This window comes from Engraulis encrasicolus, chromosome 23 (assembly GCF_034702125.1).
Source record: "Engraulis encrasicolus isolate BLACKSEA-1 chromosome 23, IST_EnEncr_1.0, whole genome shotgun sequence".
In the NCBI taxonomy this organism is placed as follows: domain Eukaryota; kingdom Metazoa; phylum Chordata; class Actinopteri; order Clupeiformes; family Engraulidae; genus Engraulis; species Engraulis encrasicolus.
This window is the reverse complement of record NC_085879.1, coordinates 39,013,706-39,041,205: the sequence shown is the minus strand read 5'-3', so window position 1 is coordinate 39,041,205 and position 27,500 is coordinate 39,013,706. Positions and strand designations below refer to the sequence as shown.

Below are 27,500 nucleotides of genomic sequence, written 5' to 3'. Positions count from 1 at the left end.
GATTTGGATTTAATCCATTTGTTTGTGAGAGTGACCCCGCACACGCTGCCAAGCAGGGATTAAAGCAAAAAAAAGTCATCTGACTGAACTTTTTTTACCGGTTAGGCACCCGATCGAGTATCACTTTGTAACCCAACGAAAACCAATGTAGCCAGGCTCTGCCCTCATAACGAAACATACACTGGTTTTATGCAAGGAACGGTGCCAGAGCCAACACTAGGCATAGGCAGACAGGGCAGTCGCCTAGAGCGGAATAGGCCTATGTCTTGAGGGCGCCAGTAAAACCAAAAAGTGCCACAAAATCAGAACTTCAACCAACATTAAACTTTACACTTCACATTAACAATGAATATTCATTATACACTCAGTAGGCCTATATACACACTCAGTATGAATGTACCTGTAGGTACTAGATCAGATGTGCTCAATTAGATGTAGGCCTACAATGCTATGTTTACAGATGCCAATTTCTAAATACAAGAAAAAGGAAAGAGGGAAAGGGGCAGGCCTAGGCCACCAGATTGACTAGAAATGGCCGAGAATGGAGGGATAATGGATACTATATCAGACTGCAAACATTGAACTGCAATTTGGTTCATGTTTTGGTTATTTCCTCTTATATCTACCCATTATTTATGAATTGTTCACAACATTATGCAGAATGGATTCACAATGAGTGTTGCTTCAAAATGGTCTAGCTGATATCATAGAATTATTGAGTTGGAATTGCAATGCGTTGATACAGTGATCCCATTATGGGTTTTTTTTAGTAGTAGGCTATATTTTTCTTTCCCATCAGAATGGGCAAACACTGTTCTGGTGAAAGCACTGGTGCGCATTGCTTGCAGTATTTCTGACATTTAAAAAAATAATTCACTGGTCATAGCAATCAGAGGGAGAAAACTAGTTGTTGGTTATTTTGTATGTTTTTCACTATTCATCCTGTAGTCTACCTCTTGTGTTCTACCGTTTTGAAAACCTATGGCTACCGGTACTTTTTTGCTTCTCGATGTGCGGTGCCAGGCACACGCTTACCATTGATTTAAAAAACGTCCCCGATTCCTACACGCACTCGTGTTCTCTCCTACAAGCGGACACGACACAGTCACAGACATACGTCTATCGTTTAACAAAAGTAACACACTTTCCCAAGCTTGTCGCGCAACTTTCCACTCGAATCAAGACAAACCACCCACCCATCAGTCCTGAGTGCGCAGTGCGCAAATAACTGAACTGAAACGACGCGTATAGTCCGAGAAGGTGGGCACAGACGTTTAGCCACTCAAAAACAAGCACACACACAACTGTTGCTGCACACTACTCCAGTTAGCAAAAATAGCATCACACAGTAGCCTACAACAAGCCTTGAAAGTGAAAGAAACACCGAAACGGCATTTATTGACAATGAGTCCACCCATCAGAACACTGTTTCCCAGAGCAAGACGTGGCATAAAATATTGGCTCTGCCAGGGATATCCTCCGTGACCCCTGTAAAATGCAACCCATTTTTAACTTATTTCTTAAATATATATCGGCAACAACAAAGTTAATATGCTATGATTACAAATGAGACTGTACATTATCCGTTGTCAGAAAGACAACTAGAGCTAGTTCTACACGTAGCCAGTCAAACGCGCTAAACTTTGAGGATGAAAGGCATGGTATTACGCATGGCATACCCTAGCTAGCTGCCAATGATAGCCGTCCCATTAGAGCTATGAATAATGTTAGTAAAAGTCACAATGCTTAAAAGGCAACCCCTTCATGAAAAGGACATCATGCGCAGTCGAAGTAAACTATTCATTTTTTTCTAACTATCCGCCACGGCAGGTGCAATGATAATGGAAACATACGTGTGTCCTACCTTCTTCAAGCTATGCATTCCATGCATATGCATTATTAGCCCATATTGGAATATCAGTCCAACTCATTTAATGATTGTCATTTCATGGCACTTTAAACATAGTATTACACTTATTTTCTTTTCTGCCATCAGCAACAATGTTGGCTATTTGTTTTTTTAATCTCTCGCGCTGCGCCACAACCGAATTGCTGACCGCTCGTGTACTTTTTATTTTTATTTTTTTGGAACACGGAAGAAAAGGGGATGGCTCAAAACTACTGAGTGAATCTGTTGTATGACACCACCGGTGATGGCGCGTGTATAACTAAATCCGTACACCAAACACACCTCTCCTTCCCTTCTCATGACCAGGAGTGCTCTCGATTTGAGTTCAGTTGGAAAGTAAACATTTTAAATTAATTGACATGAATTATAAAGACGGAAATCCGTCCAAACGAAAATCCAGTTGACGGAAATCCGTCATAGCGACGGAAAACTTTAATCCCTGTGCCAAGAGCACTTTTTTTTCCACCCTCGACGCCACCGAGAGGGCTTGACGAGGCGAGGGACGGTATATACAGTACAATACAGTGCAGTATGTGTGCAGATTTTAAAAAACACACACACATACACACACAAAAAAACAAACAAAAGGCCAAGCTGCTGTCGAGCTTAAGACCGTCTCATTGTAAACACAATTTCGCCAGTGATTGAGGAAATTTCTGTGGCTGGCACGTTGCTGAGCGCTCCTCCCTGGCGAGGAGAAACATTTCATTTACAGGCAAATTGTGTTTAGACAAAGACACAATGAAATGATGTGGTGGTGAAACCGGCGCTTTGTATTTAGTTTCAATCATGACAATTCAGGGGTGCATTTCTCAAAAGCACAGTTGTTAGCAGTTAGCAACTTCGGTAGTTGCCAACAGGAGATGGCATTGCAACCAACAAAGTAGCTAACGTAATTAGCAACTATGCTTTTGAGAAATGCACCCCAGATGATTTGCGAAGAGTAGAAAAACAAAGCAAGACTTACAGAGGTTCTGGGCTGTCTTGGAGTCCAGGATTCGGAGCTCCTTGGCCTTTTTCTTGAATTGCGTCATCCGGTCATCGGTTTCATCTACTTCTTTTTTCACTGAGGAGAAAATAAAACAGGAGATATGAGACAATCGATCTACCACACACATGCAGACGCAAGCACGAACGCACACACACACGCAAACACACACACAAACATAAACGCGCGCACACACACACACACACACACACACACACACACACACACACACACACACACACACACACACACACACACACACACACACACACACACACACACACAGGCACACCACCACCACATCTGCATGAATCTGTTTCATAGCATCCTTGTGAACTGCAAATAAAATATGGACCCTCAGCAGAATCTTCCAACAAAGCAACAACAGTGGCAAGAGTCACACAAATATGCATTATATGCACTCACATGCTGAAATAAGCACATTAAAGAGAAGCAGGCAGAGAGAGAGAGAGAGAGAGAGAGAGAGAGAGAGAGAGAGAGAGAGAGAGAGAGAGACAGAGAGAGAATGAGAGAATGAGAGAGAGACAGATGAATATGTATATGCATATACATTAATAAATAGTTGAGGTTATTAATATATACCAGATCACAGGGGGTTGGGGGGAGAAGGAAGGATAGCATTACTGGCAGCAGTAAAAGTGCTCCACATTTATTCGATGTGACATGCTTATTTTGTGCTGCAGTTAGTTGGAATCATCGTGGTTGGCTCTGGCCCCGCGTGGTGTAAGCACTGCCAATGACAGCCCACAGGAGACACCTCCAAAAACAATAAATTACACAAGTGATGCAATCCAATGTCAAATGATGACAACAACAGAGAAAAAATAATAATACGGCGCAACGCACTCCGTGGCAAAGCATAATATCCAAAAAGAAAAACAGCTTAAGATGCCACCATGGGAGCAACAACTCAGAAACCTGATGCGGGCTCTCTTTTCTGATAAATCTGGTTCTGTAGGCCCTCGTGTGTGTCATTAAAAAGGGTTTTCAATTTCATAATGCCTCCATGTTCCATGTCTCTGTTTCTATCTGGCTCACTGTCTGATGGCGACGAGGACTACTGAAGTCGGCTGGGTGGGGACGACTCAAGACGACTACATGCATGTCACTCACACAGTACTTTATCGCATTGCAAACAACCAGGGATCGAGAGGCGCGCATGCACAACCGCACACACACGCACGCACGCAGTCTGTGACCGGTATGCACCTTACACATACTGAGTAAGGAGACAGACAAAGCACTCACATGCATACATGCACAGACTGACAAACACAATTCCCAACAGACCCCACCCCTGAAAAACATACACACAAACCACACACAGAGACAGACAGGGGCGGGGGCGCACACACACACACACACACACACACACACACACACACACACACACACACACACACACACACACACACACACACACACACACACACACACACACACACACACACACACACACACACACACGCACGCACACACACACACGCACGCACACACACACACTGGTGGCAGGCACAGGTCTTCCCTGCTTCCCCCCAGTCTGTCTGCATTTGCAGAGCTGGGGAGATAATTGTGTTAGGGTGGTAATCCCTGGGAGGGAGAAGCCAGCTCCACAAGCTCTTTTGATTTTTTTTTCTTCTTCCTTTTGCTTTCTGCCGAGCCACGAGCCACGAGCACAGAGCCCAGACCCGGAGCCCAGAGCTTGGCATTAATGCTGCGCATGTCCCGCTCGCCACTCCAGAGACACTCCAGCTCCATTTCAGACACAGGGAGTCGCTGAGCCCCCTCCACCACCCAGTCAGCCAGCCAGCCAATCCAAACACAGTCAGTCAGACACACAATGACAGACACATGCACTGACTGGCATATGTGCTGCATATACAGCACTACACACAACATGATGCACTCACCCTCTCATACACAAACACACAAGCTCACATATGCATACACAGTACAGTACACGCATATGTGCACATACAGTACACACAACACAGATTCATTCACCCTCTCACACACACACAAGCTCGTCCTCTCATTTATGCTCACAGGTGCATAATATGTGCACAAACACACTATGCATCTCAAACCTTTCACACAACAGTGTTTCCCACAGAAATTTTGGAAACTATGGGGGCAGCCGGGATTTTTTTTTGTCGGGGGGGGGGGGGGGGGGTATTGCAAAATGGCAAAACTATGAGTACAGTATGACATTGGCGCATGGAGAAACTATAGTCCTAGGCCTACATTTCAGCCATTTATATTTTGAGAAATAAGGCAACATACCGGTAATACACATGCAGGGGTCTATGTAATGAAAATAATAATAAAACAAAATAGGAGCAGAGATAAGAATTTAAGATTACTGTGAAATTGTTAACGCATAAACAAAAAGGGTCTAAGAGGGTAGGCTATGCCTTTTCCCCACACACACATAGGCGTACACATTCTACATGAGGGGTGCTGGTCACAGGGCCAGTTTTTCAAAATTCCTCCCATTAAAAGGGCTGAACAACATATTACACATTTATGTCTATATTCACATTCATTACACATTCATTTCTATATGCAGCTCGATGTCTCCTCTGCCTTGTCAATGAAGGCCTGTCACCTAACTCATTACAACTGTAAAACAAAGCCTGGGGAGTGTTAGTAAACTCATCCCAACTGTCCCTTCTCTGAAGGTTTTTTTTTCATTGCTCCCAAACCCAAGTTAACTACAACAACTTGACTAGGCTTTTGATCCCTCTGTCTTTCAAGCACTTGTGGTTTTCTCTATAGGATGTATTTACTCCAGGAGGAAAATGCGAAGGAAATCGTAATTCAAATCGTTTTTAACAAAAACGGAAATCGTAAAAAAAAAAAAAAGTAAAAAAAAAAAACATTTTTTTTTTTTTTTTTACATTTTCGGAAACTATGGCGGCCAAATTTAAACTATGCCGCCATAGTTTCCTCAATGTATAGGAAACACTGCACAAGCAACCACTATTGTTTTCTTATACACTTAGAGTATACATAGTGACATTCCTGTAATGTTTTAATGACAACACTATGTGATCGATTTTGTCTGTGGGTTCCCTTATACTTGATGCTGTCCCTAATGGCCACCGGGGTAGTTAGGGGGCATAATATGTAGGTAGGGGGTATAAGCAAGGGGTAAGGAGGGAGAGAGACAGCTACATAGAGAGAGAGAGAGAGAGAGAGAGAGAGAGAGAGAGAGAGAGAGAGAGAGAGAGAGAGAGAGAGAGAGAGAGAGAGAGAAGGAGAAGGTGGGGTGGGGTGGGGATAAAGTAAACCCTGTAATGAATAAGGGACTAATGCAAGCAAGTAAATAATGTGTGCTAGTGGAATACTGGGGCCCTGTAGTGGCGCCAGTGGCCCAGGGGAGCGGGCATCATGTCTTTTTAAATGGGCTAGGCGGAGGAGGCAGGTGGAAGAGGAGGAGGAGAGGGAGGGAGGGAGAGTTGGAGTGGGTTGGTGGGTTGGGAGGGGCCCATGTTATGTAGTTCCAGTTCTAGAAGTACTTGCTGGTTGGCAGCACTCTGGGAAGTGAGGGGTGTAGGTAGGGAGAAGATTCCTGTGTGTGCACCACAACAGATTGCTTGTGGGAGATGAGGCGCTCCTGTGTGCTAATCATTCCTCTGTTTGTTTAAGCCCAAGGTGGAAGTCTCCCAGGAAAAATACAGAACAAACAGTATGTCTCCGCGAGGGGTGGTCATACTCGAGTAAGAAAATATGATGATGATGATGATGATGATGATGAAGGAAGGAGGGAGGAAAAAAGGTAAACGGTAAGGAGAATAAAAGACAAAGAGAAAAAGATAAGAAAAGAAGGCGGATAGGGAGAAGGGAAAAAGGGAGAGAGGGGGAAGATTTTTTTTAAATCAGGGGAAAAGCTGAGGAGAGTGAAAGATAAAGAAAAAATGGAAGGAGTTGCAGAGATATAGAAGAAAAAAATGGTGAGGCAGGGAGGAAGGGAGAAAGGGAGGGGGGAGGAGAGGTGTCTGCACGTTTTGAGTAAACTATCAAAGATGCAGCAGCCTCTTGCCTGCCGTCGCCATAAGAGGCAGAGCTGCAGCCAGGCAGTGTTGCCAGATTGGGCTGTTTCCCGCCCAATTGGGCTGCTTAGGATTGCCTTGTGCGGGTAAAAATGGCATCTAGCCGAAAAACCCACCCAATTTTTGCCATAGAAATCAATAGAATTGGGCGGGATTTTATGATTCTAGGAGGGTTTTAAGCATTTTTTGGGCTGGAAATCATCAGCCTCATCTGGCAACCCAGGCTGTGGGCTCTGGTGTCTTCTCGGCCGTTCTGTCAATAAATGGATCCACATCTGTTCCTGAGCATGACTCAGCCAGCCTGATGCACACCGGCGTAAGTATCTCTCCTGACAAAAACTGGGTTGGGCATGTCCCTGCATCTCCCACTCAAGGAAGCAGACAGGGGAGGGACAACAATATTAATTGCCCCGGTCCCAGAGAGAAGGGTGGGCCCCAAAATCGGGTCCCCATAACATTGTATGTATGGAATGGGTGAGCCTTTCAGATAACGTTGTCCCTGACCCGGCCAGAGCTGTTCACGGCCCTGCTGCCGCAAACCTCCCACCAAAAGCACAACACAAGGAGGACGAAGGACAATGCACAATTATTCTTTGTGTTTTATTGTTTTCCAGCCGCACTCCGGTTTCTCAATTGCGCAAGTTAGAATGCGGGTCAAACCTAACCCATCTCCCAGGGACAACTGATTGCATCTGGAATGATTTCCAGGCTATCGTGTTGCAGTCGTGTTTCGCCGCGGGACTGGCCCTCTGAAGTCAAGTTTTAGGAATGTTTTGTAAATGCTTTTTAGGTGTGTGTGTGTGTGTGTGTGTGTGTGTGTGTGTGTGTGTGTGTGTGTGTGTGTGTGTGTGTACAACACAGTTTGTCTGGGTGGGTGGGTGGAGAGCTCTTGATACTGGACCAAGCCAAACAAGGGGCCTGTGAAATCACCCGTTATTTTCAGCCAAACAGAGCGGCTCTTTGTTTTACGGCGGGCGGCCACAACTGGTTCACATTTGGGAGGTCGTCATCTTCCCCTTCTGCCCATGTGTGCTCGATATAGCAGCAGCCCCCTCTTTTTTTTTAGAGGGCTATTCGTTTTATGACACGTGGAGTATTCATCCACGGTTCATGGTGAAATCCATTTCCTTTCCCCCCCTTCGCCTTCTCCACCCCATACCTTTAATACCCCTCTCATTATTACATCCTAATGACACCCCATTATTTTATCCACTTTTTTTTTTCTTTTTCGGCAGGCTGGGAAGCTTTAGAGGTCCCCTGATGAGTGATGTCATTGAGCGGCGAGGCTGTCCTAGAAGTAAAGGGCCCGCTGGTCAGATGCAACACTTGTTTTCAGGCACGTCGTCTGTTTCCACTCAGCGAGCTTATGGGGCTTTTCACAGCGGAGGAGAGGAGAGAAGAGGCAGGCATAAAGAAGGGGAGATGAGATGAGATGAGGGGGAACGATACAACACATATGAGGAGCGAGAGAGAGAGAGAGAGAGAGAGAGAGAGAGAGGGAGGGGGGGGTTAGAGGGAGAGGGAGAAATGAGAATGCAGGTGGAGTTCTATGGTGGCTAGTGGGGAGGGAGATTCAGGGGGAGAGAGAGAGAGAGAGAGAGAGAGAGAGAGAGAGAGAGAGAGAGAGAGAGAGAGAGAGAGAGAGAGAGAGAGAGAGAGGGAGAGAGAGAGAGAGGAGAGAGGGAGAAAGAGGGAGGGAGGGAGAGAGAGGAGGGAGGGAGAGAGAGAGAAAAGGAGGGAGAGAGATAGGGAGAGAGGGAGAAAGAGGGAGGGAGGGAGAGAGAGAGAGAGACAGAGAGAGAGAGAGAGAGAACAATGAAATTTGAGGAGAAAATCTGAGAGGAGAAAGAAAAAAAGATAAGAGGCTTTCATAAATTCACTCGTGTCTACATGCAACCAAACACACACAAGCACACACACACACACACAGACGCACACACACAAACACCACATCATCCTACTCCCCTGTAGCTCCTTCACAGGTATTCAGGCTCGCAACAGGCCCTTCGCCACCTGCCTCATACCTGTCGAAACACTCACTCTCACCCCCTCTCACAGCCTCCAGCCTCCAGGCAAAACCATCTGGAGCAATCACCATCATAAAGACAAACACGCATGCACGCACACACGCGCACACATTAATACACACACACACACACACAGACAAACACGCACGTGTGCACACGCACGTGTGCACACGCACACATGCATGCACGCACACACGCATACAAGCACACACACACACACACACAAACACACACACACACACACACACACACACACACACACACACACACACGCACTGCATCGATAAGGCCATGTTTTTTCTCTCCTCACTTGGCTGGGTGTGCGAGGCGAGCAGGGCTGAGAGACGAGCCGGTGTTGTGCTCTGCTCACACCACGCTGTAACATGCTTACTTATTCCATTACTCTGTGTGCAGCCGCCACATGCAATCCGCACTCAAACACTCACTCGCTTGCTCGCTCACACGCTCACCGAAGGAAAGGTGAGGTGAAGAACAGCAGGGTTGTTGCGAAAACGCCTATGTACTGTATACTATTGCATCAACAGCCAAAAGGAGCTTGAAAATTGCCCGCGGCCTGGGAAGGACTTGAGTTCTTTAAAGACTCAAACTGTTTGATTGTAGAGAAAACAAATGAAGAGCTCATCATGATGATGTGGGTGAAGTGACACAATCATATCTCTCTCTCTCTCTCTCTCTCTCTCTCTCACACACACACACACACACCAATGCCCCCTCTCCTCCACCCCCATTCTCTCTCTCTCTCTCTCTCTCTCTCTCTCTCTCTCTCTCTCTCTCTCTCTCTCTCTCTCTCTCTCTCTGCCAAATCACAGATTTGTTGTATTTGTCTTGATTGAGGGGGAGGAAAACATTGGTTTTGAGTGCGAGGGGGTTTTCAGAAAGGCCTGGCCCTATTTGTGTTGGCCCGAGAGAGGCGGTTCCGAACCGCTAAATCTGCCCGTGCGATACATGGCCAAGCTGTTAAAGTGAAACCCTTTGTAAATCAGAAACACATCCATGTTTTCTTTCCCCCCCCAAATGAATTCAAGATGCGAAGAGAAGAGAAGAGAAGAGAAGAGAAGAGAAGAGAAGAGAAGAGAAGAGAAGAGAAGAGAAGAGAAGAGAAGAGAAGAGAGAAGAGAGAAGAGAGAAGAGAAGAGCATGAGGAGAGGAGGAAGAGGANGATGAGGAGGAGGGGGAGAGGAGAGGAGAGGAGAGAAAAGGAAGAGGAGGATGAGGAGAGGAGGAGAGCATGAGGAGAGGAGGATGAAGAAGAGGAGAGAAGAGAAGAGAAGAGAAGAGAAGAGAAGAGAAGAGAAGAGAAGAGAAGAGAAGAGAAGAGAAGAGAAGAGAAGAGAAGAGAAGAGAAGAGGAGAGGAGAGGAGAGGAGAGAGGAGGGGGAGAGGTAAGGAGAGGAGAAGAGAGGAGAGGAGAGGAGTTGAGAGGAGAGGAGAGGAGAGGAGAGGAGAGGAGAGGAGAGGAGAGGAGAGGAGAGGAGAGGAGAGGAGAGGAGAGGAGAGGGGAGAGGAGAGGAGAGGAGAGGAGAGGAGAGGAGAGGAGAGGAGAGGAGAGGAGACCATCATGATTCAATGGCAGACTCTCTGTTGCTCTGCATTGTGACTTTTTTTTTTCTCTTTACTCGACCGGAGAGAGTGACATGCAATGGTTGCCAAGTAATAGCCAAGGCGTTTTGCTGCCCTGTCAAACAAAATTAGAGGCTTGATGCCCCGCGATTGTTGGGCTCGGCAGACCCATACTAGCAGCAGCAACGCAGTCTAAAATCACAAATCAATACAGTTATGGTGTCTCCTAATTGCTTTCCATGAAGAAAAAAAAACAGGAAATGAATGAAATAAATAGATAATAAAAGAAATTAAAAAAATAAACAGCAGTTGATAGTGGTGTGTGCAATATATTGCGGTTCAGGTGGTTGGTCTGTTGGTAGCTGGGGGAGGGAGAGAGAGATGAAGTGGTGTGTAGTGTGTGTGTGTGTGTGTGTGTGTGTGTGTGTGTGTGTGTGTGTGTGTGTGTGTGAGGTGGCAGGGAGGGGGGTGGCGCATGAGAGGGAGGGATGGGATGGGCGACACTCTTTCTCTGGGCAGGAGGGAGAGCGAGACGAGTGGAGGCAAGCTGCGCCTCACAGCGAGAGGCCACACATCAGCGTCTGCACACAATAAAACTAATACAGATGGCTCGTTAAGATTTTATGGAGAAGCTCTATTACACCAAAAGAAATTAAACTTGAGTAAAGGCATGCTGTGCACATGTTAGAACACAAAAATATCACCGCAGTGTGGAATGGTTGTTTCAGCGCGGCACGGCGTCCTCCCTCGGTTATCATTCACGAGCGAGGGCATGCGGAGGTGTCTCACCCACCCCGGTGAAGGAGATGGATATACTATTGGGAAGGGGAAACTAATAGATACAATGAGGGATGGGATGTTGTGACAAAGATGTTTCGGGCTGATGGATGCAAAATATTAGAGATATTATTATTATTTTTTAAAAATGCAGGGCATATCATAGGTAAAAATGGCTGTTTCATTCCTATATAATGAAAACAACTCCAAGGTTATTCTCGTCAGTGTAAGTCCTGTGTATGCACAACTGGATCCCCTTTTCAACTGCTATGTAATGTGAAAATAGTTGAAAAGTAACTTAACCCATTCCCATTTCAAGAAGGAGGGAGGGAGGGGGGTCAAAGCCTGAAAGAGATAGGTGAAGGAGAGGGAGAGGGGGGAACATTTTTGAGATCACTCAGCATGTGTGCAGAGGTCTTTGTGTGTTTTCGATGGGGGGGTTGGGGGGGTGGGGTGGGGCGGTTCTCCCACTGGACCTTGAGCCCACGAAAGATTTCGGCACTTGGGCAAAGATTCTGTTTATTGGCCCGCATTTCACTCGGCCCACTCGGTGTGCTGGGCCGCGTCCATACGATATCTCCCCGAAAGCTGCCCAGAAAGCCCAGAGCATTAGCAAGCTAAACACTACCACATGCTCACTTCCGCATAGAGACAACTCCACACCGCGCAGCCAGAGAAACATAGAAATGATAGGAGAGAGAGAGGGGGGGGAGAAAGAGAGAGAGGACAATATGGAGAAACAAAATATGCAGAAAGTAACAAGGTAAAGAAGTGAAAGAAAGAAAGTAAAAGAGAACATGAGAATGGCAAGGAAGAAGAGCACAGATGAGGGCAGCTAAAAAAAAAGAAAGAAAAGAAAAAGAAATGAAGAGAAATGTGAGAAATGTCATGGCAGAGAGAATGCACAGGCTACCCAGAGCCAGAGCAAAGCAGCGAGGAGGGGGTAAAAAAAAGAGAATAGCAGAAGGAAAAAAGGAGGAATAAGAAAATGTTGATGACAGGTCCTCTGAAATGCATTTAATGCCCGGGCACAAGCGAGTGGGACAGACAATGTGGAGTCTGGACATCCGCAGGGCAATCTATTCCCTGAATGTGCAATCTGCCTGCGGAGATGTGCTCGGCGCGCTCATCTCTCTGACTCACTGCTGGGAGACTGCCAGCTTTCCTTAACGGAGCCTGAGCCCTCTCTGTCTGTCTGTCTGTCTGTCTGTCTGTCTGTCTGTCTGTCTGTCTGTCTGTCTGTCTGTCTGTCTGTCTGTCTGTCTGTCTGTCTCTGGGTATCTCTGTCTGTCTGTCTGTCTGTCTGTCTGTCTGTCTGTCTGTCTGTCTCTAGGTATGGGTCTGTCTGTCTGTCTGTCTCTGGGTATCTCTGTCTGTCTGTCTGTCTGTCTGTCTGTCTGTCTCTGGGTATGGGTATCTCTGTCTGTCTGTCTGTCTGTCTGTCTGTCTGTCTGTCTGTCTCTGGGTATGGGTCTCTCTGTCTGTCCGTCTGTCTGGCTGTCGGTCTCTGGGTATCTCTGTCTGTCTGTCTGTCTGTCTGTCTGTGGGTATCTCTGTCTGTTTGTCTGTCTCTGGGTATGGGTCTGTCTGTCTGTCTGTCTGTCTGTCTGTCTGTCTGTCTGTCTGTGGGTATGGGTCTCTCTGTCTGTCTGTCTGTCTGTCTGTCTGTCTGTCTGTCTGTCTGTCTGTCTCTGGGTATGGGTCTGTCTGTCTGTCTGTCTGTCTGTCTGTCTGTCTGTCTGTCTGTCTGTCTGTATCTGGGTATGTCTGTCTGTCTGTCTGTCAGACCATATATCAAATGAAATGCTGCAGTATTTGTATTCACTCTTTTGCATGGATGGGTAGACCTGTGAGGGACTTCACAACACGTTTCCATTTGGCTGCAATACAAGGGAAGATTTCTGATATACAGTAGTTTATTGCTAAGCTTTGTTATCATTTGCCATCATTGTGATTTATCTTAGTATGTTGAGAAACAGCGCACATACACGGTACAGATGCACCAAAGGACACAAAGTTGGAAATACACACACAAACATCAGGCGCAAACACAGACACACAGAGACAGACACAGACACAGACACAGACACAGACACACACACACACACACACACACACACACACACACACACACACACACACACACACACACACACACACACAGAGAGAGACAGACATCACAACAACAATCAATGCCACGTCATTAGGTGCTTACTATTGCCCAAATTAGCATTTAAAACGCAGGGTTATGGATGCCATTAAGCTGATAGATGCGGTTGGAGCACTGACTGTTGTCCAAAGCTGTGATTATGTTGCACTGGCTATTGTGTTCAATGTTGTGTAAAATGACACCTGAGGCAGAAAAAAAGAAAAGAAAGAAAAAAAAAAATGTTGGTTTGAGGCTTTTCCAAAGAGCCAGCATAGACCACTAAAAACCCTATACCCCCCACCCATTCCCCCCGCAACATTCACAACAACATTCTCCAAAGGCTGTTGCGTCTGATGGCCATTACATGTGGCTGTCTCCTGTTACGTGCATTTTGCCTGTGGCGAGGGATAAACAGCAGCAATGTAACAGACAGATAAAAGCAGTACAGGAACACTGCAAAGGGCCCCCCCCCCCCCCCAAATCCCTGAAGATGAAAGGGACTGGTTGTGATGTCAGTGACGTTTTTTTTTTTTTTTTTTTTAAATAAACATCCAGTAGGGCTCTAAAATTAAACCCAGTCGACCGTCCAAATGCTGGTGAAATTTTCAGTTTGGCTGGTAGAACAGACCAACTGACTACTCCTAGCCACTTTGACCCATTAGTGAGTGTGTTTGGCTAGATTATCATCTACTAACCATTTTGGCTGGTGATGGAAAAAAGTGAATTTAGAGCCCTGTAAAGTAGACATCCATATGCCAGGTACTGTACACCATAGTGGACTCTGAACCTACTTCTTTGACAGAGGCCATTTTTCATGTGTGTTTGTTCTTTCTTTGTTCCTGCCCTGAAAGGGAAGGGATGGTGAGGTGAAACAAAACAGGGAGACTCAGTAAAAACAGGCGTGTGGAGAGCTGTGTGGAGTTTTGAAAACACCATTTGACCATAGGATTCCAGCTGTGAGTGACCAATCTTTCCCATTGACTGGGGCTAAGCAGAGGCCTCTCTCCTAAGCCTGTGGCCAATTTACTGTACCACCTGGATACAAGTCCAGGTCTCCTTCTCCACCCTCCATCTAAAGTGTGCTATTTCCCTCTCTCTGTCTCTTTCTCCGTCTCTCTCTCTCTCTCTCCGTCTCTCTCTCTCTCTCTCTCTCCGTCTCTCTCTCTCTCTCTCTCTCTCTCTCTCTCTCTCTCTCTCTCTCTCTCTCTCTCTCTATCTCTCTCTCTCTCTCTCTGTGGAAAATAAAACAAAAGCCTCTTTCCCTCTCTTTCACTCTGAGCTCTGGAATTGTTTTCTCAGAGTGGCTAACCTCCATTGATCAGGTAAAGGTAGTCGATACAAAACAAAAGTCCCAAATTGAATCCGAGCACGGCGCAGAAGAAGCTAAGGAAATCAGGGGAAATAGCTCCATGCCCAGTTTGAGAAAAACACACACACGTACGTAGCCCTACGTGTGTGTTGTTGTGTTGTTCATGTCAACCCAGTTTGGAGTGGATTTAAATGACACAGTCAGGGAAACAAGTACAAAAACAATCAGGAAAAGCTATCGATTATTTGTGGGGGCCAATTTGACAGGTATTGAATTCCAGTGTGCGCGCGTGTGTGCGTGTGTGCGTGTGTGTGTGTGTGTGTGTGTGTGTGTGTGTGTGTGTGTGTCTGTGTCTGTGTCTGTATGTGTGGGTGTGTGTCTGTGTGTATATGTGTGTATGTGTGTGTGTGTGTGTGTGTGTGTGTGTGTGTGTGTGTGTGTGTGTGTGTGTGTGTGGGTGGGTGTGTGTGTGTGTGTGTGTGTGTGTGTGTGTGTGTGTGTGTGTGTCTGCGTGTGTGCCCCGTGCGCGCGCGTGTGTGTGCGCGTGTGTTTCTGCGTGTGTGTCTGTGTGTGTGTCTGCGTGTCTGTCTGTGCCTACGTGCTAGTTGACGCTCAGAGGAACATCGGCGAGTAAACACCCAGAGGGCAAGGTGGTGGAATGGTGGAATGGGGCCTGCAATTCAGCATCAGTGCTGCTGCTGTTGATGGCCTCCTGATGCCAGGTGATTGAGGGAGCGCCTCTTCCCCACTAATGACTTCCTCCTCTCCTAGTCTCCTCCATGACCTTGAGGTTCACCCAACCCACCGGGGAGGGGAGGGGAAGGGAAAGAGCTGCGAGATGGTCCACAGCACAGCACAGCACAGCACAGTCCTACTATCCTCTGTGTGTGTGTGTGTGTGTGTGTGTGTGTGTGTGTGTGTGTGTGTGTGTGTGTGTGTGTGTGTGTGTGTGTGTGTGTGTGTGTGTGTGTGTGTGTGTGTGTGTGTGTGTGTGTGTGTGTGTGTGTGAACGTGTGAACGTGTGTACGTGTGTGTGTGTGTGTGTGTGTGTGTGTGTGTGTACGTGTGTGTGTGTGTGTGGTGTTTGGTGTGTGTGTGTGTGTGGTGGGGGACTCAAAGTCAGTTGGGAGAACGGGTTGGAGAAGAGAGGAGAGCGGCTGCGCTTTCAACCATGCAATTACCTACAACCCCCTAATAACGCCGGAGTGCGGACGGACACACGAGGAGGGAGGGAGGGGAGGGAGGGGAGGGAGGGGAGGGAGGGGAGGAGGGGAGGAGACCGGGGCGAGTCGGTGCTAATGATGATGATGATGACGGTAGCCAGGCGCCCCAATTCCAATCCCCACCTCCTTCCATACACCACCTCCCACCCATACGCGCCCACACCCACCCACCCACCCACCCATCGACCTCCAACCTCCACCCCCATGTCAGCAAGGACATGACCAGAGACGGGAAGTTTAAACACTCGGGGGCGCTCTGGAGGTCAACAGAGGGCCCTCTACCTTCCTACGTTACCCTTCCCCGTTGGTGGGGTCAGTGGGGCAGAACGTAGTAGGGCTGGAGAGTGAGGAGGATCGCGTAGTGGGCTCCCTATGTGATGTCCTGGCCTAAAGACCTCCGTTAATTGCTTCAATATGAAGCAAGGCGAGAAGAGAGGTGCGCTCTAGTCTCGCCCCATCGACAAAGAAATGGGGGGTGTAGCGGGAAGGGGGACGGGAGGGGATAAGTCTTGGAGACGAGCCCAGTAGAATAAGCAGAAAATACGCAGAGCAGCGCCGCGCCGCGCCACACCGCTCTGCTCTGCTCCACAACACACCACACCCCAATCTCCCACTGGCACGCGGCCGCCGTGCTGAGAGCTCGCCTCTGTTTTATGTTAGCCCATATTTCATCTGGAAATCGGAGCGTTTCTGATGTGCACACTCTGGGAGAGATTACATGGCCCAATGTTTTGGCACGCTAGAAAGCGCTCCCCTCGTTGGGCCCGCATCCCAACCCATCAAGGCAGGCAAAAAAAATTGAAAAATAAATAAATAATTTAAATAAATAAATAAAAAAGAGAGCCGTCCCGGAGTCTTAACCCTCATTTAACCACTGGACACAATCAAACGAGATAATGACTACAATTTGCCCAGAGATGTCAGCGGTGGGTAACCCTCCTGTCAAAGCCAGAAATCCACAACACCACACCAGATATGCCACCACCAGATATTCACTGAAAGGCTTCCTTCACCTAAAGCTCCCATACAGCCATTATGTATTATTACCTGTTAGAGAGTGGTGCTAATGGCTCATTTCAGCTGCAGTGGTATGCCGTGGACCATCACTCCGCTAATATCTTGTCCTCTCTCACAAAGGCACGAGGGCTAATGGGAAATGAAAACAGTTCTCTGGCGAAGATAAAGGCATGTCTACATTAATACTCGCTCACTTCTCATCTGAGGATTGGATATTAAACTGAGCGTTGACAGTAGTACGCTGGAAACAATCATCTTGTGTAAAGACCCAGAAATAACATAGGATCAGAAAATTATCTTCTTTTTTTTTTTGGAGGTAGTGTGGTTGGGGTAGGCTATGAATAGAGGAGTGTGTGTGTGTGTGTGTGTGTGTGTGTGTGTGTGTGTGTGTGTGTGTGTGTGTGTGTGTGTGTGTGTGTGTGTGTGTGTGTGTGTGTGTGTGTGTGTGTGGGGCGCGTGCATAAGTGCATGCATGCGTGCGCTTCTCATAGTGAGTGGGCTAGCTATGGGAGCATTCTCAATAGAACAGCATTAGCTGCACTGCAGTCGTTAATGTCGAGGGCACACAGTCTTGTTTGTGTTGCTGTTCTGCAGAGAGGAGAGAGGAGAGAGGAGAGAGGAGAGAGAGGAGAGGGAGAGGAGAGGAGAGGCAGAGAGGAGAGAGAGGAGAGGCAGAGAGGAGAGAGGAGAGAGGAGAGGGAGAGAGAGGAGAGAGAGGAGAGAGAGGAGAGGGAGAGGAGAGGAGAGGCAGAGAGGAGAGAGAGGATAGGCAGAGAGGAGAGAGAGGAGAGAGGAGAGGCAGAGAGGAGAAAGAGGAGAGAGGAGAGGGAGGGAGAGGAGAGGCAGAGGGAGAGAGAGGAGAGAGGAGAGAGGAGAGGGAGAGAGAGGAGAGGCAGAGGGAGAGAGAGGAGAGAGAGGAGAGAGGAGAGAGGAGAGGAGATGAGAGGAGAGAGGAGAGAGAGGAGAGAGGAGAGAGGAGAGAGAGGAGAGAGGAGAGAGAGGAGAGAGGAGAGAGGAGAGAGGAGAGAGGAGAGAGGAGAGAGAGGAGAGAGAGGAGAGAGGAGAGAGAGGAGAGAGGAGAGAGGAGAGGAGAGAGAGAGGAGAGAGGAGAGAGGAGAGGAGAGAGGAGAGAGGAGAGAGAGGAGAGGAGAGGAGAGAGAGGAGAGAGGAGAGGCAGAGGGAGAGAGAGGAGAGAGGAGAGAGAGGAGAGGCAGAGGGAGAGAGCGGAGAGGCAGAGAGGAGAGAGGAGAGAGAGGAGAGGCAGAGGGAGAGAGAGGAGAGGCAGAGAGGAGAGAGAGGAGAGGTAGAGGGAGAGAGAGGAGAGAGGAGAGAGGAGAGAGGAGAGAGGAGAGAGGAGAGAGAGGAGAGAGAGGCAGAGAGGAGAGAGAGAGAGAAAGAAAAGAGAGAGAAAGAAGGAGGATGAATGCACACGGTGGACATGACCACATGGCAAGGAGAGAAGGAGAGAGAGAGAGAGGAGAGGCAGAGAGGAGAGAGGAGAGAGTGTGGGAAGGGTCCCCACCCCATCCCATCTCTGTAAATTGGCCATGCAGGGAGCCACGAGGGCAGCCTCTGGATTACGGCCGTCAGCCGATAAAACTTGCAGAGCTGGCTCCCACAGCCCTCGCAGCGCTCGGAGCCCTGCGCAGCCTCGCAACCCGAGCGGTCAGGTTTAAGCTGCGCGGAGGCTTGTGCTGTTGCACCCATGCACAACCAAACCCGACCGATATCGCCCTGACCTCTTTAAGCACACACTCACACTGACATTCACACACGCTGACACACACGCTGACACACACACACACACACACACACACACACACACACACACACACACACACACACACACACACACACACACACACACACACCCACACACACACACACACACACACCTTCCCTATTTGCTATCATATAAAGTTCAGTCCGCACGCACGCACGCACGCACGCACGCACGCACGCACGCACGCACGCACGCACGCACACACGCACACACGCACACAACCCCGTGGGGCTTTGCCATCCGGGGCTCAAGTGGCATGGCTGAGGCCGTAAACCTGAGATTCGGGCAGAGCGAAGCGCGGCGGACAGCAGCTCACGCGATAAGCAAAGTCCCAGTAGTCTCTATTACCTCTCTCCCGGCTCTGCTGAGGAGAGAAAGAGAGGGGGAACAGATGTGCAAGGAAGGCAGGAGAGCGGGGAGCATGTCCACCATCTTGCCCCCTCCATGCAAAAAACAAAAAACAAAACACATGCTTGCTTCTATACTACCCTTGGGATTTTTGCATTATTTTCCATGTGTCTATGGTGAAAATGCATGGTCAAATGCAGCTCTCTCTCCTGACATACATTTTCATGCTGGTGATGATTATAAAATATATACCGTAAGTCTCTCTCAGGGTTACAGCAAAAGTGAGGACGAAACAACGAAACATAATGCATTTCAAATTGCCTTCTATTCTTAAAGTGACACTGTCCCATTTTTGGAAATAAGCTTATTTTACACCTCCCCTTGAGTTAAATAATAAGGTTTTACTGTTCTCCTATACTTTCAACCGTTCTCTGGGTATGACGGTGCAAATTCTACCACCAAGCTAGCAATTAGCCGCCAGCTAGGACTCAATGTTAACTGCTAGCTTGGAGGTAAAATTTGCACTGCCACACTCAGAGGACGATTGAAAGTACAGGAGAAAAAGCCTATTATTTAAGTCAAGGGGAGGTGTAAAATAGGCTTATTTCCAAAAATGAGACAGTGTCACTTTAAGATATACAACACCAATGCATTTACTGCGCCAGTGCTGTGAAATACAGTAGATCCGCAAAGCCTTCCACAGGTGCACTGCATGGTAAATCATATGTAGGCCACTATCGGCCATTTTCCGGTACAGCACAACTATTGTTAACCTGTCCTGCCTCCATACTTAGATCTACAACACCAGTGTATTTACTGTGCCAGTACTGTGAAAGATGGCAGATAACAAGGCCATCTACAGGGGTATATACTACAAAGCTGCTTCAGGTGTAAACCACCAGGTAAAGTCAAGAGGTAAATCATCTAATAGAAGACCCTTAAGAAAATGAGGACTCGAGGCTCTTCTATTAGGTGATTTACCTGATTTACTCCTGAACCAGCTTTGCAGTATAGGCCCCCAGGTGTAGTGCATGGTAAACCATATGTAGGCCACTAACGGCCATTTTCCTGTACAGCACGACTCTACTGTTAACCGCACGATCTGATATCGCCAAGTAATTAACACTCCTGGACCGATGTGAAAACGTTCGTCCAGGATTAATGTTATAGCCAACCAATCAGGGGTCATTAGAGGTGGGATCATTAGAGGTGGTACGTCATCAACAGGGCGACTAGCATTTCCAAATATTCGCCTTATTCACCCGGAACGTTCTAAAGACGTTGAGGGGTACACTTCAGGGGTACATTCGGCAACGCACCAGCTGTCATGGCGCCTCAGTGTTGTGTGCCCAAATGTGCGTCCTCAAAGAGAAAAAATCCTACCGTGGACAGACTTTCCACCGTTTCCCCAAAGAGCAGGCACTTCGCCGTGAATGGATAAATCACGTCAAGAGGGATCCTGGTCCATATTTCAAGGTAAGATGCGAAATTGTGTTCAATCGTACGCATTAGCTAGCACAAATAAGCTAGCTCGCCAAACTTGTCATGACTCATGTAGCCTAATGAAGCGAATGCCTCGATGAAATAAAAAAAATATGAATGTGTAATTACACAACGCTACATTCATATGATATTTCCAGATCGCTATTTCAAGATTATGCTTTTAATTGTATGGTAAGCGATCCGATGGCCACTGATTTTGTGCTACCAGAACCAGTAGCATAGGGCAGGCCGTTTGTGCTAAAATCAAGTTGTTTTGCTAACGAACTAAAATGCATACCCTGGTATTTATGGTTACAGATCAACGCTGAGACCAAGGTTTGCTCTGAGCACTTTGAGAAGCAGTGTTTTGTAAAGACCGCCCGTGGTATCACAGAGCTTATAAAGGATGCTGTGGCAACTTTGTTCGCCTGGACTTCAGAGAGGCCAAAGAGGAGAATCATCATTCGCAGACCGAGGTTACTTTGTTCAGTCAATATTCAATTGACATGTGTCTACCAACCCTCATAATAATAATAATAATAATAATAATAGAGAATAGTTCACCATAGGAATAGCCTACATTTAAATTTAGACAAAAGACTGGAGAATTAATTTATGTGCTGGAGATATAACTTATTTGTTTGCATTGATCATGTCCTCCTGAGTCATGAGCCAAAGATTTCAAACTGTGATGTTATTACATTGCATTACATTTCACTTAGCTGACACTTTAATTTTATTCAAGCGACTTGGTTATTGTTTGTCAGGGTATTGGTTACAGTCCCTGGAGCAATGTGTCAATGAGCTGTGTTAGGTGCCTTTCTCAAGGATACTTCAGCCATGAAGATGTCAGTAGAGGTCAGGGGGATTCGAACCTGCAAATCCCAGATTTAAAGACCAACTCTCTAACCACTAGGCCACGGTTGCCCTGTGTATGTTGTGACTCTCCTGTCCTTTGTGTTTCTTTTTCAGTACGGATTCCATGGAGGTGGATGAAAACCAGCCTGATGTGAGAAGGGATGCCTTGAGGTAAGTTAATGAATCGTATTTAGTTGTGCCATAGTTTGTAATTCATTACTGCATTCAGTTTTAGATCAGTTAGGAATTGACCGTTTGATTCACAACTAGTAGTGTTGTCTTGTTGTCCCTCCAGCACAGATGTACCTCCTCCACAGCCATACCATGATTATGCTGTTCCACCGCTGACACCAGAGGGACAACTTGAGGCGGCACGCAAGCACATCATAGAGCAAGACAAGTTAATAGCACAACCTAAAGGGACACTGTGTGAGATTTTTATTTGTTTATTTCCAGAATGCATGCCACCCATTCACTGATGTTACCTTTTTCATGAATACTTACCACCACCATCAAATTCTAATTATTCATTATGACTAAAATTGCACTTTTCATACATTGAAAGGGGGATCTTCTCCATGGTCCGTCATTTTGAATTTCCAAAAATAGCCATTTTTAGCTGCAAAAATGACTGTACTTGGACCATATTTGAAAATATTTGTTTATTACTTTCATGTAAAGATCAAATTTGGCAATAGGCAGCCCAGTTTCAATGTGCAGCATAGTTGCAGTACCTTTTTTTGACCATTTCCTGCACAGTGTCCCTTTAAAGATAAAGTGTTCAGTGTGTCAAGATTCCAGTGATGATAGTCAGATGTCATTTTACACAGGATTCTCAGACTATGCCCTTTTAAAGCTGTATATGGCTCTACAGCCCACAGCCACAAGCATGGTTGGATGGAGTCAGGCTCAAAGGCTTAAACAAACAGGGGTACAGGTCATTAGACAGGCATTTAATATCCCCAAACTAGCAACTATGGACCAGTTATTTCTCTCTCTTTCGCCTCAGACAGGGTTTTGCTGAGCAGGACCTTGCGGTGCGCTTTGGTGTGTCACAGTCAACTGTGAGCAGAATCTGTGTCACCTGGGCTAACTATCTATACTTCATGTTAGGATCTCTCCCCATTTGGCCTTCAAAAGTCACAGTAGATGAACGTAGGTATGCCTACTTGTTTTCAAAACACTTACCCAGACTCCAGAGTCATTCTAGACTGTACAGAAATATATGTGCAAACGCCTAGTTCGAAGGTACTTAACTCCGAAATCTATTCCCATTACAAGGGCAACCCAACTTTCAAAAGGCCTGATTGGTATTGCCCCGTCTGGTGAGGTGTCATTCGTTAGTGACCTGTACACAGGCTCCATATCCGACAAGGAGATTACAGAATTGTCCGGAATCCTGGCAATGCTTGAAGAAGGCGATTTAGTCATGGCAGACAAAGGGTTTCTGATTAAGGAAATGCTATCAAAATGAAATGTCTCCCTTGTGACTCCACCCTTTTTAGGCCCAAGTGGCACTTTCAATGCAGATGAAGTCACAGAAACACAAACAAGCGCAAGACTTCGTATTCGTGTTGAACGTGCGATAAGGAGAATAAAAGAGTTCCACATATATGATGGCGTCATACCCATGACACTAGTAGGCTCTGTTAACCAGATGTGGGCAGTGAGTGCAATGTTAACAAACGTCCAAGGCCCATTATTCTGAAATTATGAAAAATTCAGTCACAAGTGAAATAGGAAACATACATTGAATTGATGTTTATTTCTACAAATCTCTCATGCTTTAAGTGTGCATCATAGATCATCTTATTATACTAAATGTTATATTATTATATAATAATGTATTTTATTATGCATACATCACTTCTCTCTGAAATTGTAATAAACAAATCTGTGAAATCCAATCATTTGTTTTGTTTACTGACTTTTTTCTACAGTGCAGGCAGGAAGGAGGAGAAAAAAAAAACTATTGAGTTTAGCGTTCATCTCTTGGTCATGGGAAAGCTCCACCTGTAATAGATCAGAAAACAAAACATTAGAAAAATGTTGTTCACAGCATATGGGTCAATGACATTTTTTTTGTGTGGCAGAGGTCAGGTGATGTAATCACAGCTAGAACCATATTGTATTAATTATTTAAATTATTTGAATACTGAAATGTACCACCCTGATACTGATATGTTTGTTAGATCCATATTGAGGCTTACAGTCCTCTTGGCGCAAGTAACTTAAGTAATGCAACTGTAGTGTAATGCCATGCATTTTAAATATATTAACATTGTAGTGTACGGGATTATTTTGAAAAGACAGTAACATGTGATCAGTAATGCATTACTGTTTTTGAGTAACTTGCCCAACACTGGTAATGACTAGAGTAACTAACTAACACCAAAGTCACTATGACTTCAGTACAAACACAAATAAGGTGTGGAAGTAGCACGTCTGCACTAGGCTGCTCTAATCAGATTTTCTGTCATAATTGAGATGGCTAAACTGGTAGTATTAGCTGCTGATGAATAAGCTTTAATTGCGCTATCAGGCTACACTACTCTAAAAGGCAGCCATCAGTCTGCTACTTCTCCACTCTACCCACCAAAGGCAACTACGTATTTGGTCAAAACGGAGTTAAAATTGATATAACAAACTTCTTGATTACTATCCTAGCTAGATTGGAATGCCCTGTAAAGCCAACTCTTGGGCACGTTGGTAGTTGCTAGCAAAATAGCTAGGCAGCTTAACAGATATGCAGCACTAGTCCAGGATGAATGTGATGCTGTATCAGTCCAGGACTAAAGATAAGCAACAACACTCCAGGATGAATGTGGCACTGTATCAGTCCAGGACTAAAGATAAGTAACAACAGTCCAGGATGAATGTGATGCTGTATCAGTCCTGGACTAAAGATAAGTAACAACAGTCCAGGATGAATGTGATGCTGTATCAGTCCAGGACTAAAGATAAGTAACAGCAGTCCAGGATGAATGTGATGCTGTATCAGTCCAGGACTAAAGATGGGTAACAGCAGTCCAGGATGAATGTGGCACTATATCAGTCCAGGACTGAAGATGGGTAACACTCCAGGATGAATGTGATGCTGTATCAGTCCTGGACTAAAGATAAGTAACAGCAGTCCAGGATGAATGTGGCACTGTATCAGTCCTGGACTAAAGATAAGTAACAGCAGTCCAGGATGAATGTGATGCTGTATCAGTCCTGGACTAAAGATAAGTAACAGCAGTCCAGGATGAATGTGATGCTGTATCAGTCCTGGGCTAAAGGTAAGTAACAGCAGTCCAGGATGAATGTGATGCTGTATCAGTCCAGGACTAAAGATAAGTAACAGCAGTCCAGGATGAATGTGATGCTGTAGCAGTCCAGGACTAAAGATGGGTAACAGCAGTCCAGGATGAATGTGGCACTATATCAGTCCAGGACTGAAGATGGGTAACACTCCAGGATGAATGTGATGCTGTATCAGTCCTGGACTAAAGATAAGTAACAGCAGTCCAGGATGAATGTGGCACTGTATCAGTCCTGGACTAAAGATAAGTAACAGCAGTCCAGGATGAATGTGATGCTGTATCAGTCCTGGACTAAAGATAAGTAACAGCAGTCCAGGATGAATGTGATGCTGTATCAGTCCTGGACTAAAGATAAGTAACAGCAGTCCAGGATGAATGTGATGCTGTATCAGTCCTGGACTGAAGATAAGTAACAGCAGTCCAGGATGAATGTGATGCTGTATCAGTCCTGGGCTAAAGGTAAGTAACAGCAGTCCAGGATGAATGTGGCACTGTATCAGTCCTGGGCTAAAGATAAGTAACAGCAGTCCAGGATGAATGTGATGCTGTATCAGTCCTGGACAACAGATAAGTATTGTGCATTTTTTGACCACTGTGTGGTCAAAACAGGTACTGCAACTATGCTGTTCATTGAAACTGGATTACCTATTGCCAAATGTGATCTTTTCATGAAAGTTTACTAAGTAATGAGGTAGGCTAATATTTTCTAGTATGGCCAAAGTATAGTCATTTTTGCAGCTAAAAATGGCTATTTCTGGTATTTCAAAATGTCGGACCATGGAGAAGATCCCCTTTTTCATGAAAAAGTGCCATTTTCCCAGTCATAATGAATACTTAGAATTTGATGGTGGTAAGTATTCATGAAAAAGGTAACATCAGTGAATGGGTGGCATGCATTCTGGAAATAAACAAATACAAATCTCACACAGTGTCCCTTTAGGTTGTGCTATTAACTTGTCTTGCTCTATGATGTGCTTGCGTGCCGCCTCAAGTTGTCCCTCTGGTGTCAGCGGTGGAACAGCATAATCATGGTATGGCTGTGGAGGAGGTACATCTGTGCTGGAGGGACAACAAGACAACACTACTAGTTGTGAATCAAACGGTCAATTCCTAACTGATCTAAAACTGAATGCAGTAATGAATTACAAACTATGGCACAACTAAATACGATTCATTAACTTACCTCAAGGCATCCCTTCTCACATCAGGCTGGTTTTCATCCACCTCCATGGAATCCGTACTGAAAAAGAAACACAAAGGACAGGAGAGTCACAACATACACAGGGCAACCGTGGCCTAGTGGTTAGAGAGTTGGTCTTTAAATCTGGGATTTGCAGGTTCGAATCCCCCTGACCTCTACTGACATCTTCATGGCTGAAGTATCCTTGAGAAAGGCACCTAACACAGCTCATTGACACATTGCTCCAGGGACTGTAACCAATACCCTGACAAACAATAACCAAGTCGCTTGAATAAAATTAAAGTGTCAGCTAAGTGAAATGTAATGCAATGTAATAACATCACAGTTTGAAATCTTTGGCTCATGACTCAGGAGGACATGATCAATGCAAACAAATAAGTTATATCTCCAGCACATAAATTAATTCTCCAGTCTTTTGTCTAAATTTAAATGTAGGCTATTCCTATGGTGAACTATTCTCTATGATTATTATTATTATTATTATTATTATTATGAGGGTTGGTAGACACATGTCAGTTGAATATTGACTGAACAAAGTAACCTCGGTCTGCGAATGATGATTCTCCTCTTTGGCCTCTCTGAAGTCCAGGCGAACAAAGTTGCCACAGCATCCTTTATAAGCTCTGTGATACCACGGGCGGTCTTTACAAAACACTGCTTCTCAAAGTGCTCAGAGCAAACCTTGGTCTCAGCGTTGATCTGTAACCATAAATACCAGGGTATGCATTTTAGTTCGTTAGCAAAACAACTTGATTTTAGCACAAATGGCCTGCCCTATGCTACTGGTTCTGGTAGCACAAAATCAGTGGCCATCGGCTCGCTTACCATACAATTAAAAGCATAATCTTGAAATAGCGATCTGGAAATATCATATGAATGTAGCGTTGTGTAATTACACATTCATATTTTTTTTATTTCATCGAGGCATTCGCTTCATTAGGCTACATGAGTCATGACAAGTTTGGCGAGCTAGCTTATTTGTGCTAGCTAATGCGTACGATTGAACACAATTTCGCATCTTACCTTGAAATATGGACCAGGATCCCTCTTGACGTGATTTATCCATTCACGGCGAAGTGCCTGCTCTTTGGGGAAACGGTGGAAAGTCTGTCCACGGTAGGATTTTTTCTCTTTGAGGACGCACATTTGGGCACACAACACTGAGGCGCCATGACAGCTGGTGCGTTGCCGAATGTACCCCTGAAGTGTACCCCTCAACGTCTTTAGAACGTTCCGGGTGAATAAGGCGAATATTTGGAAATGCTAGTCGCCCTGTTGATGACGTACCACCTCTAATGATCCCACCTCTAATGACCCCTGATTGGTTGGCTATAACATTAATCCTGGACGAACGTTTTCACATCGGTCCAGGAGTGTTAATTACTTGGCGATATCAGATCGTGCATTGTTAACTTGTCCGGGCCTCTCTGGTGCATGTTTCACTTCCCCGTTGTTTCCCTCCCACTGA

General features: G+C 46.0%; 2 protein-coding genes across 9 annotated transcripts in view; both read right to left on the bottom strand.

The window, feature by feature from the left end:
• The window catches only part of diaph2 (diaphanous-related formin 2), a 642,359-nt gene that overhangs the window by 265,042 nt on the left and 349,817 nt on the right, over positions 1-27,500 (bottom strand). For all 6 annotated transcript variants that reach the window (XM_063190038.1, XM_063190036.1, XM_063190039.1 and 3 more), the window contains one exon: positions 2,877-2,975. In XM_063190038.1, coding sequence (XP_063046108.1) covers positions 2,877-2,975 — 99 coding nt within the window. The remainder of the gene's footprint in view (positions 1-2,876; positions 2,976-27,500) is intronic.
• Positions 23,159-27,422, bottom strand: LOC134440103 (THAP domain-containing protein 3-like). Of its 3 annotated transcripts, none has more exons than XR_010032904.1 (5): positions 27,056-27,422; positions 26,574-26,731; positions 26,015-26,071; positions 25,757-25,912; positions 23,159-23,539 (listed from the first exon to the last, which is right to left on the bottom strand). XR_010032904.1 is itself a non-coding variant. In XM_063190043.1 (5 exons), exons 1-5 carry the CDS (start codon positions 27,176-27,178, stop codon positions 23,523-23,525), a joined length of 489 nt encoding a protein of 162 aa, XP_063046113.1. In that variant the 5' UTR covers positions 27,179-27,419; the 3' UTR covers positions 23,159-23,522. The 3 variants fall into 3 exon arrangements, 2 of the variants coding, with proteins under 2 accessions (XP_063046113.1, XP_063046114.1); XM_063190043.1 differs by having other exon boundaries at positions 25,757-25,890; positions 27,056-27,419; XM_063190044.1 differs by lacking the exon at positions 25,757-25,912 and having other exon boundaries at positions 27,056-27,411.